The 12,534-nt window shown below is 48.5% G+C and overlaps 1 protein-coding gene across 20 annotated transcripts in view; it reads left to right on the forward strand.

Annotated features, from left to right (window-relative positions):
* Positions 1 to 12,534, forward strand: part of LOC135944083 (serine/threonine-protein kinase MARK2-like) — a 30,191-nt gene that overhangs the window by 3,886 nt on the left and 13,771 nt on the right. For 18 of the 20 annotated variants that reach the window (XR_010575272.1, XR_010575273.1, XM_065490799.1 and 15 more), the window contains exon 3: positions 8,507 to 8,951. The exons of 1 other annotated variant lie outside the window; for it this stretch is intronic. Coding sequence is in view for 17 of the 19 variants with exons in the window: in XM_065490799.1 (XP_065346871.1) it covers positions 8,507 to 8,951 (445 nt within the window). In the remaining 2 variants the exon portion in view is untranslated. Of the gene's footprint in view, positions 1 to 2,501; positions 3,170 to 8,506; positions 8,952 to 12,534 lie in introns of those variants that run through there. One more of the 20 variants, XM_065490809.1, reaches the window with a different exon arrangement.

Genomic DNA, 12,534 nt, shown 5'->3' on the forward strand with positions numbered 1-12,534 from the left:
CGAGAGGGAAGGCGGAAAAACGAAGGACATGCGTTGAGCGATCGTTTGAATTTTTAGAAGTGTTCTCTCCACAAAACTATTGCGGAGAAAAAATAATCAGACGTGTTCTGATAGTGCGAAAAATTAAATCACACTCAATGTTCTAGCTGACTTGAGATACTGGAGGCCATGACATTCCGGTGCAGAGGTCAAATCTAGTGATAAAAAGATTTTATTTTTTCCTCGTTTCTTATTTTTACTCTGCTTCAACTTTGTGTAGCAGTTTTTGTCTTGGACATCAATTTTTAGTCAATGGTCAAAACATGTTCGACTAGCTGACGCCACCTTGACTATGTGACAGGTGGGAAACAGATACAATAAGCTTTATAGGCCCCCAGTCAAAACTAAAGCTCAAATCTGCGGCAATCTTTCGTATCTGAAGATTGTGGATGCCTGGAACTAAGCTTCATAAATGTTATCAGTTATCACTGTGACTCAATGCAGTGAAGGAATGGACAAAGCACCGTGAAATAAAATTATCATTCGCTCTGGAAAATCCAATGAGCAATCTCTAAAATTAGCACTTAAATGCTTTGAAATTGACTTGCAACCTTTAGAGATTCAACGTGCAAGTTTTATGTTGCGCAACAGGGAATCGCTGCTGGAAAATTCAAATGAGTGTGCCACGTCAACAAAGGGGGCGGCTAACGAGACCCTTTTCCACTCGCTCGACGCTTGAACCATCAGTAGGCCGTCATCCTGGCGATAAGCGCGCGCGTCCGTGTCAGATAGGTCTCTTTGTGCGTGAATCACCCTTTCGCAAAGACAACAGCCGATTCCTTGCGCCACGCTCGCACACACGCACACACACACACATGGTTGCTTGCGAAGCTGCCGGATTAATCAATTAGTCAGTCAGTCAGTCGTTCACGCTGGCTTGGAAAATGAGCCGCTCAGCTGGTGGTGTTGCAGGCCTTGGAATTTTTCTTTTATTTCGACGCTGTCCGCAAACCGGTTGATTCAATCGTAAACACTTTGATTCCAGTCGCGCGTTTGCGAAATCACATATCAATCAAAAACATTTCTGTTGTTGTTTTTGTCGATTACGACGTTCTACGAAAAGCGCTGTTTCTGTTTAGTCTTTCCTGCGCTCGCGGACTCAAACTAGATTACAATCAATCTGCTTCCATGAATGTTTCTAACAAAGGCGGAAATTTAAATAGACGCAAAATATATAAGGAACTCAATAATCCTGTGAAGAGAACTTTGACTTGAATGATTGTTTCTTGAAAATGCGCCACCTATAGATTTCTTGTGTGTTTAACCTGGCTACGATTTCCAATTAAAGCTGTCGATTGGAACAAACCTGTTAAATACCGAGAAAAGGTATTTACGATCGCGAGAGTCAGTCATCTCGCAGCCTTGAAATAAATTTCCAGCTTTGCAGGCTGCTGCCGGCCGGGCATAATTTCTCATGCAATGAAAATTGCCCCTTTGCCTTCGAATCGACGCTGCGCAGCGCATTATTCCCAACAATCGCGTGAATAATTACGCACGCACAACATGACGAGAGAACTAATGAAAGACTTGGTTTGGTTTATTAGTAATCTGAAAAGCAAATAATTTGCAGGCAAGCACACTCACTCATATGTGTATTCGATCCGCGATTGTGAGGTGTCCCGTTGAACCAACCATTCATCTGAGTCCTTGACTCGTGTAATGAAGAAAAAATAACCGCTTGCAACACAATATGCACATAACAAGCCGCTGCTGGTATAAAACCGGCCGAGCGGTGTTAAATGTCCGCCGCCAACATCAGCAGCTCTTTTAAACGAGAGAAAAACTCAGCTTTTGCATCGAGCCACTCTGCAACAACAATTGTTAGGCAGGAATTTTCCATTTGCCCTGCTGTTTATTCGAGGCTTAAACGGACTGATAACGCGGACGGAATTATGATGCGCAGTAAAACGCTGATTGTTTAACCTCTATGCTAGGAATAGAAAGACGCGTTGTGCCGAAAGCCACACAAGAAAGCTTAAATCGTAATGCACGTGTGTGTAATGTGTATTATTGACCGATCGCACGCGAAAATGCGGAGAAGGTGGCCTGACCCACATAAGGCAAAATGTTGGAAGTGAATATATATTTCAATGCCGGTTGCCAAAACACGCTGCCAGGAAAAGGCTACAATTTAGAAACGATCTGTTTTGTGTTTGCAAGTTCCTGAAAACATAGCTAAGCAAATCGGGGTCATCGGACAGCTTATTCAGACTCGTCCGATAATTCGACCTGAAACCACATCAGTGCAGTAAAAATAGGTCTTCATCCGGTGTCATAATCGACAAAAGTTTGGTACTAAAAATAAGTAATCTCTTTTATGAGAGCTCAAGGAAGTGTAGCCTCGTTCTAAATTAAGCTACGGCGCGATCCTCCAAAGCGAGATGAAAACATCAACATGTGATGATCATCACAGAGCTACGCATCAGTATCGTTTTCTCTGGCTCATCTCGCGGGCTAATCGCGAGGGGCTAGCCAACGCATCGGCTTTCACTTTTCGCACGGCTCTGCTGAGGAGCGTGCTGGTAAAGAGTGACAATCGGCACCAAGGCAGTGGTGGACGCCCTTGGAACGCAGCAACGAGCGCGTTGCCCCTTCCTCGCCTCGACCGACCGGCCGACCGAACGAACGGGTTGGAGCGAGTTTAGTCAGTCGGTCCCCTACCTTGCTCGCTTCGAGAGAGAGCAAGCGGCGGCGTTTGTGTCGTGTGTTGCGTGTGTGTGTGCTCGCGGTGCCGGCCGAGGAGGAATCGCATCGGCTGGCCAAGGTGGCGTCGTCGACGGCGTCCGGTCACGCCACCCCGATGTTGCTGCCCAAGGAGGAACCGGCGGCGGCCGAGGCATCGGGCAGTGGCGGCGCCAAGCGGCGCCACAGCTCGATCGTGCCGCTCGCCTCTTCGGTCAAGGGTCAGGTGCTGCGTCTGCTACAGCGCACCAAAAGCACCAGGAGGACTGCCTCGCCGTCCACCAACTCGCTCAGAGCAGACAAGCCGGCCATGCTGACCACACCGGCCGCCGCGCAGGACCAACAGGTGGAGCCGCCGCACCGGCGCAGGGCGGCCACCGTCTCCGACTCAGGCGGCTCCGCCAGGTACTTGTCCTCGGAGCGACGCCGCGCCAGGACCAAGCAACAGGTCAGTTCTCGGACCGGCGGCGTTTACTTATAACTACCGAACTAGTGCTCTCGGTCAGGCGTCAGGCGGTGAATCACTAAATTGTCGAGACTGTCGTAATCGTAACGAAAAACATGAATTCGTGGGTGTAAATTCTGTACAGAGAATATAACTCTTGAGCTAAATTGAGTTGTACAAAGCTTAAAGGCGAAGATAATATATGTCATGCTAACTGAATATCCCGCAAATGAACGTGCGTCACTGTTAAAATTTTCCTTGTTGCTCAGTCTGCCCTCTTAGCGATAAGGAAAATGAACAACTAACTGCCCTACCTCATTCTGCTGCCAAAGCAACGTATATGATCCAGGTGAATCAATACGAGTGCTGGCATTGCGCTTGCTTTTCAAACGACTTATCCAAACTGTGATAAGCAGGAAAACAATTAATAGCCCTTTTGCCTTCTGCTTTAATAGAACAATTGATATTCACAGCACCCGCGCGGATGGTCTATACGGATGGCGGAAGTGGCAACCATTTGTGAAAAGAACAAAACGGCCGCTGCGGAATCGGTCATAAAACAGTCCCGAGACCAAGGCGAAAACAATCATTTCCATGGAAATTATTGAGTACTTTGACTGTCGCGAACGCTCAGCTAGTAAGGCTCAACTCGTGCAGAAATCGGGACTGCGTTTCCGCTAGTAACTTTTGTATGTGTGCGAGTGCGAGCTGTCATGCACAATTGCTATAATCGGCAGCAATTTCCCTTGAGTGCAGCTGCTGGGGGGAAAATAACTGTGTCATTCCTGTGTGATCAAATCGCACGGGCGATTGCACTCGCCCTGCGGACGTGTGCATGCGCACCCTTGGATTCGGGAAACATAGATGGGCGGCCCTCGTGCAGTGAAATTAAATTATTAGAGCCGCGCCGAGTTAGAAACAGAGAGACGCCCTGCTTATTTCGTCAGTGACGTCAGCGGCAACAATATATCTGCATCGAGCACATACACAATCACACGGGCACGCTCGGCAACAAGCTCCGCGCGCTCGCCCACCACCGCTCCAGATTAGCACATTTTACTCTTCATTTCACATTGTCTGCGTTACAAGTACCATTGAGAAATTTTGTAGTCAACCTAAATTAGAATTGTTGTCGTCCTTAAGAAGCTCTTAATTGCTAATGCGCGTAGAAAGTAAAAATAGAGAATGCTTTAAATTATTGAAATATTATCTTCATTATTGACAATGAGGTAGTTAATCAAAACATGATTTTAGTTGCATAATTTCATTATATTGACAATTTCTAGATATCATAATAGATTTAACGATGTTGACGTTATGCCCATACAGAAAGATGTTTCAAATTTTCGACTTTAACCTGTCGTATCGCGCGGGTGGATGCATTTGCAGAGTGGCGGCCGTGGCGGGTCATGACGCACACGACACAGTAGATTCGCTCGTGTCAAGATCGTGCGCTGATCGTTTCGGATTCATAATTACTCACGCAAACAACTTCATTAAATTCCGCAATTGCGTTCGTGGATTCCAATGTGGTTCGTTTGATGAAAAACAAAACAAGTAATCTGTTAACCTCGGCGGGAAACACGCGTGACGATGACACTACTTATGATTTTTTTTTCAGTTTTTTTACCCCATTCTGCTATATCAAAAAAATCTAATTAATTAAAAGTACAATAGTGCAAATATTTTGTCTTTCAAACATTAGTGTCTGAAATAAAAGTCAAATCCGCGTAGACAATTAGACACGAGAGGAGAGCCCGCAGAGCGTCTGCCAGATAGCTTGCCTGTCCTTGGAATAATTGCCAGTCGTTAGAACACCATCGATTCGTTTCAAAAACACCTGATCCTTTGTTTGACATTCCTGTGGCCAAGAATCGAGTTGTTCGTCTTGGTGCGTTAAATTGCGAACCAACCCTCGGTGGGCGGGTGGGTGTGAGAGGTGGCTAGGAAAACAGCCGTCGAACGGTCGGTGCTGTCGCCATAAACTCTTTGCGAGCGGTAAATTTGTACGTTTGAAGGAAGGTGAGTGTTTGTGCGAGCCGACTGATCAATATCCGGCCGGCGAGAACACAGAGAGCGTGACCTCGCACCACATTCGCGAGCGGCGGAAAACAGTGGCCATTCCTTTATTTGGGCCTGAACCAAAATGAGAAGCCAGCCTTTCGCGTCAGTGTCCATCCAAATTTGAGAAGACTCGTCGTGCGGCCTTGCAAGGTGCTTTCTGGAACCCGGGAGAAACAGAGAGAGACCTTGCTTGCCGACGACCACTTGACAAATTGTGATGCTGGCAATGAGCGTGTGCTGTTGACGTCAACCGGCCGACTGCATGCTAAACACTCGCTCGCGGATTCTCTAAAAATAGCTCCGCTTTCGGAAATCGGTGCCAAACGCGCGCATATCCTTAAAAGAGAATAAATAAATAAACAATGCATGCATAGCGAAAGTTGAACATGCCGTCAATTTAATCACTGTGAAACTGATACCAGCAGCATCCTTGACTGCCCACAGCCCTGCTGCTCGATATTTAAAGTTATATAATCCACTTGGGTAACCGCTTGTCATCCTACTCATTCATGACGTGATATAATAAATAATTTCATCTCGCATCCACACTGCGGCTCAAGGAATTTAACATTTTACTCTTCTTTGTAGAGAGCAAACAGCTTAAGATTTCAAGACAACATAACTTATTGGTTATGAAAATAATATTGAGTCATTGATTGAGAAATAATTGGGATTGTGCGGCCGAATAATATTTCTGTTCTTACAGATTTCTGCTTGCGCCTTGTAATAGAATCTGTGACTCATGAATCATGAAATAAGTAAATATATTACCTTAATAAGGGCAAATGTTTGTTTCTTGTAAGACTAACATAAGCCAATCGTTTAAATCAAAAGACCAACTATTTTAAACCATCTCTGATGCAATGATTTTGATCGACACCTGCGTAAAATTCTTCAGTAGTTTGACTAGTTTGTAGTTTAAATTTTTATCCCATTGATATTTCGTCATCACTTTATCACGTTGTTTACAATTTAATGTTTTGAAATATTAAATTGCTGTGAGATCAGTCTTTCGTCAAACTTTCCACACTCATTTGTTGTGGATTATATAATCGGGAAAATAATAGTCAAGGCAGCAGTCTGGCCCACCATTTAGCAGCCCTTGCTCGCGGGGTGCAAACGCTGTTGGTGAAACTCACTCAATCAGTTTGGGCGGGTGATGAACGTGTCTGAGGAGCAGTCGGCCGGTCTGAAACTGCCGTCAGTGCTTTCGACCCTGCGCTGGATATTTTTCGGCAGCAAAGACGAAGTGTCAGCTGACGAGCAGGTAAAAAACAGAAATTGTCGAATTTGTTTCCGCATAGAAACGCATCGCCCGCCGAACAAACAATACATGCGCGAAATCGTACAAAGCTGTGCTTGCCAACCTTTGTGTGGCTTCTTTACGCGCCTGAAGCCTTCTTTTTCTCTTTTTCCGCCGACCCGTTTTGTTTTATTTCAACTCGTTCGGGAAAAGTGCAGGTTAATTAGCTGGTTGAGCCGAGCTGTCAATAACCGCGCGCGCGGTTTAATTGCATTTTGCACGCTCCAAGTGTCATTCGTTTCGACGCGCTGCCTTCACATGTGGATCAAACGAAACACACAAGAGGTCCTCCCGTAAATTCGTTAGCTTTTATTGACTTTCGGCCTCGAATCATCCGGTCCCGTTAGTCTCGTGGCAATTAGAATACCTCAAGTGGCAATACTAATAATAATGCCGGGACCAACAATGCAGTTTGGAAAGAGAGAGGAGAAATTTCTCCCGCTGGCGGATAGATGAATGACTAATGGCCGCTGCACCGCCCGAGGTAACTTTTTCTCGTAGGACACAGACAATCGGTCGATTATTAGCGCGGTGAGCCGCGGAAAAATGTAAACTCTGCCATGGGAATGCACTCTGCGTTCGTTAGTGGCTTATGGCTCGATCCAGCCGTACAGTTATGCCACCTCGCTCGCTCGCTACTGAGGCTGGAATGCACGCCAAACTGCGCTTGGCCTTCTTTCTCTTGCTCTCTCTCTCTCTCTCTCTCTCTCTCTCTCTCTCTCTCTCTCTCTCTCTCTCTCTCTCTCTCTCTCTCTTTCCTTCTCTCCTCTATCACCGCAGTGGTAGCGGAGCACAGTTTTTGGTGCGTTTTTGCCTTCAACAAACACAAAAAGTTAGCTGAAACAAAAGGCCTCCGCCGACAGTGTTGTGTCCCGAGTGACTATTTTGGGAGTTAATCACGAGACGGCACGCGAATTAACGCGCTTACTGCTGGAAAGAGTTGTGAAAACCTCCTTGCAACTCTGTTGAGGGACTTGCTTTATCTGCGTTGAGAAAATTCCCAGACGACAATAGACATAATTCGCGTTACACCGTCTCGTAGTCAAGATTTCAGCTTTGTCAACGAATCAAGTTAAAATACGGCACACCCATTGGCCGTTCTTGGAAGCAAAGAAAGCATAAAAATTCGCCAGGTTGATTGGCACTGGTGTCAAGCAATTAGCAGCAATCATATGACTTGCGCTTTCGAGTGTACAGATAAAGAGCCCTCTGCAATTTCACACACCAATCAAGAGTCATTTCAGCCGGCTTGCAAAAAAATGGGAGTTTCTTTTTGAGTTTGGATTCCAATATCGCAACAAATCCCAATCATAACTAATGCAATCCAGGCTTTATCTTGAAATAAAAACAGCTTTTTTTAAAGGTTAGAATTCATAGATAGGAATGTTTTGATGACACGACGAGACGCTGTTATTGACTGAAAAATATACGAAAACACTTACGCAGCTATTGATTTACTAGAGAGTGATAGATATTTTCAAAAATAGAGTAATATTTTCCTTGGGAACGCAGCCAAAATACGACTGTGAATGCTCACTTTTTGGTTTGAAAACGCTTGCGTGTATATGTGTGTGCCATATGTGCGTGTAGTGTCGTGGTGCTTGAGCCGTCCGAAACGGGTTCTCGTGCGGGGGCCACTGCATCTGGAGTGGCTCGTGGTGTGATCTTTTTATGCTTCTGGTTTTATATCTCGTCTTTGGGCTCTATTTCGGTGGCTCCGAAAATAAGGGGTCTGCGCCAACGTTCTTGGGATGTGAATAGGCCTGTTGCCGACTTATCTTATCAGTGATAAGCGTGCGAGCGAGGTGCGGTGCTTGTGCTTCGTCCGTCCGATTCTGTCTGTGGCTGCTTCTTCTCCTCTCTTGCCTGTTGCATTGCGCCAGCCAGCCAGCCAGTCAGCCAGCCAAGCCAGCTAGGAGGCAGGCAGGCAGACCTGGTGGCCCGCGGCGAGCTTACGGGACCTTCTTCGTCAGGTCGGTCTGCTTCTTCAGTCGCCGCGATGCAGCTCTCGCGCTCGGAGCAGCTTCCTCCTTTGCTGACTCGTCATCGTCGGTCGGAATGAGTTCGTCGACGGCCAGCGGCCGGACGGTGCCTAAGCGGCAGCTGTCCCGAGACACGGAGCAGCGGGTGCGCAACCTGCAGCGGGAGCGCCAGAGTCAGACGGTGGCGATCCGCCGCAAGGCTACCCCCGTCTCGGTGGTGGCACCCGCAGGGGTCAAGGCCGCGCCCAGACGCACCCCCACCTTTTCCGGACACGATGCGGACGTGCCACCGACCAGACCAGCTCGCAAGGTGTTGTCCGTCAGCGAAGTGCCGCCGTCGGACAGTCCACCAGCGGCCCTGACACCCGCCAACGCGACCGGCGCCACGCCCCTCGGCCTACCGCCCAGACATCCCGCCGAGCAGCAGGACAAGCAGGTCGGTGTGCAGGTGGACGTTCCAGTTGTTGCTGTCCCACAGTGTGTGTCCGTGTGTGTCGTCGACGTCGTCGTGTCCCGTTGTTCGTTCCTTCGAGTACGCGAAAGTTTGGCGAGCGAACCTTCCCAGCCGAAAACCGAAGCACTTTTCTCGGAATTGCGTTCGGAACCGGTTTGCGGGCCAAGTGCTCACATTCAAATCAAAGTCGGCGGATGGCTTGTGCTCCCCTGCTGTGGACTTTTCCCGTTCAATTACCGTGCTGTCGCATTTTTACGCAGTCGATAAGAATTGATAAGTTGAGAGTCCCGTTTCCTTGACGACCGAATAATTGCAATTTGGGTTTTTGGTTTCCGAGCCGCTTCCTTAAATTATCCTTAAAAATATTCCTCTCCACTCGGCTTCAGTACGCTATGGAACAATATTTTCGCCTAGCAATGTGTTTAGTTGAAGCAGCTGGCGCGCCGCTTGCTGGAGTCCGTCCGTCCGCCGGTCGGTTTATTAAGGACACGGTGCACCACATTTTAAGTGGTGATTACGTGCTGCTGAGATCTCGGTGCAGCTGGCGGCAAGTCTAAAAGTGGGCGCGATGATAAGTCTTCTCTTTTTATCTGGTCGGCCGGTGTCGCGCGCGCTCTGATTAAATGGCTTGTTTGTTTTGCTAGATTTGGCGGAGTAATTGGCTCCTAATACGGCAACTGGCGCGATCATTGTATGCAGATATATTAAATAAGGATAGATAATGAGCCGGGTGGCAGAGAAAGATGGCTTAATTACGTCCCAATTCACGGACAAACGCTTGGAAAAGAAGTTTCCCTGCGCGTGTCGCTTCGATCTTGCGTCTCTCGTGGATGGGGGCGTTGACCTCTCGCGAATTCCGCCCAAAATGATAGGGTCATATGCTCGCCGTCGCGTAACCGCAGCCCAAGCCCCCAAAAGTTGCTGCCACCCCGACCGAACAAACCCCTGGCCCCACCGGGTCCGTTTTACCGTCGCCGTCGTCGTCGTTCTCCAAAATGGCGCGCGGTTATTTGACCCAGTTTCGCCTGCTGCTTGGTTCTCTCGCTCGCGGCCGCCGAGAAAAAGCGGGCATGCACCAGTAATTCTGCAAAGAACGCGCTCGCGCTCAATGAGAGTTTAATTAATTTCGCCACCGGTCACTCGCCCGAGACCGGCCGGCCGCTGATTCTTCCCTATTATTCCATCTTTTCATCAAAGTCGGACGGAATTGGCCTGACCGAGTGGATGCGACATGCGCGCGCTCGGCCAACCGCCGTGTGAAAAAGTGCCGGATAGAGAAAAAAGGCCCTCGGCCGCCCATGAATAAGACATCAAGGCGGCTTTGTCATTGTTGGGCAAACAGGCATATAATTTTTAATTGGGAGCGCTACTTGTCGCCCAGCACAGGCGATCAAAGTTCAAGCGCACAGGTTGACTTCTTGTTCCCAATGATACCTCGTTGTGAACAAAGCTGATTTCATTTTACTAAAATTAATTACGGCTGAAGACTGCTTTTTTATAGAAGCAGTTATTCACACTTAATAAATCTTTTTTTTAACAAATTCAATCGGCTGCTAAAGTTGCCATTCGGATTTTTCAGAAGATTTCGCTCAATCAAAGTGAATCAACATTTTCTCCCTCAGCCAGTATTTCATTCACGATTTGTTGTTGTTTGGCGAAAGCGTTTATGTGTGAGAGATTCGAGGCAAAGATTGGCGCGCAGATATGCGTGCATTAATTGCTAATTCCATTTAAGCCACGCGCGTGGATGAGTGTTTCCGCATTGCGATTGTCTTGTCTTTCAAATCGACCACTTAGCAAATTGGCCAACTGGATTATTCTCATTTTCATCGCAAACATGCTTCGAATTGCTTTAAGTAGAAACTAACGCACCGCGTACGCCATATTATCGTACAAAGAGCGGCCAACTCAACGTCAGTCACTCTCATTCTGCCGCTGTTTACGCTAGCTGGAGCTATTTGCGGACTCATTTGTGTATAATAAGCAAGCTAAGCCAAGCACACAAAACGAACGCTGCAGAGCGTGCTTGCAACCTGGAAGCCTGCGCTAATCGCCAAATATTTGGCTGCCCAAAAAAATCTGATTCGATAAACACACGGATTGCTCAATTTCAAGGCGGTTGGGGTTGCCACTGCTTACAACGTGTTGGTGCGAATTCCTAGAAACATGCAACGCTTTTTCCTGGTTTCTTTCTTCAAATGCGCCACTCCTTGGTTATCGATAACAATGTTTCAATTAATTCGTAAATTTATTTTATTCCAACTCATTACTGATTTACTTAAAATGGTAGTAAATTCAAACAGAACTGAAACGTGATTAGATTATAAATTCTCGTCATGTTTTGCGGTGATTTGTCAGCTGGGCACCGCTCAAAAAACCACTTGTCAGCTTTGCTAGTGTGTCGAATCGTCGCGGAAAGGCCGAAGCTGTGCGCACACGGCAGGGAACGCGGGGTGTGCAGCTGCTTGAGTTGCAACACGCTCGGTGCGGGCCGAGCAAGGTCGCGCGCCTGACTCAGTCCATCAGTCAGACAGCCGGATTAACCTTTAGCCTTTGACCGTGCGCTGCAGGCGTCACGTGTCGAGTGGCAGCGAGTGCATTCGGCCGGCTGCCCATGTTCGCCTCGTTCCGACTCGTCCGTCCGTCCGTCGTGTGTAGAGCGTAGCGCGCGGGCGCAGCGGCTGCTGCTGCTCCTTGAGCTGCTCTCGCGCGTATTGATTCCAGCGCCGAGCCGAGCCAGTGAGCACAGAGCAGCAGCAGCAGCATCGAACCTCGCCCTCGTCCATCCGTTCGTTCGCTCGCTCGCTCGCAGCCCTCGGCGTCCGAAGGGGGCACCAGCCGCAGCAGCCCTTGGGCCGCCGTCCGGCCCGTCCGAGCGGCTGGATGCGGTAGACCAAGACGGCGTCCACCACCGGCCGCCCTTCCAGGCACCACCCCCGCGGCGGGGTGGCCGCCGGGGGGGTGGTGCTCTCGGGCACGGCCACCACCTCGCGGAGCGGCGCCCACCACGCGTCCGCCATCCCTCCGGGACGCATCGTTGTCCGGGGCCGTCTGGTGAGCCTCCTCGGTCACGCCCCCGGTCCCCGTACCCCGCTGGCCGCGCCAAGGTCGCCCCGCCGAAAGGGGGTCAATTAGATTTTCCCTCTTGCCGCTGATCAGATTCCGCCTCTTGCCGCGGGATCAATTATTCGCCGCCTGCTTTTCGACTGCACGACTTGCGCGCACAACGCGTCCGTCGGCATTCCGCTCGATTATTCCGGAATGTGCAATTAGCGCTTGTCACGGGCATTTTCGTAATGAATGCGACCTTCCTGCCGAAGGTGGAAAATAAACAACTGCTCATCTCCCGATCTTCAGCACGTATATGTACCTCCACCTCTTTGTATTCCATGTAGACAGGCAGGTTCGTGCTACTGGTAATCGGTCGTAAACTCGATTTCCACGATATTATTTATTAAACGGAAAACTCATTTTCTACTATTTCGGGGCTGTGAATCCGCTAAACGCTAAAATTTCCTCACATGAAACTCTTTCGTTCGTATAATACATTTACTGAATTGTTGCC

This window comes from Cloeon dipterum, chromosome 4, assembly GCF_949628265.1.
Source record: "Cloeon dipterum chromosome 4, ieCloDipt1.1, whole genome shotgun sequence".
NCBI lineage: Eukaryota > Metazoa > Arthropoda > Insecta > Ephemeroptera > Baetidae > Cloeon > Cloeon dipterum.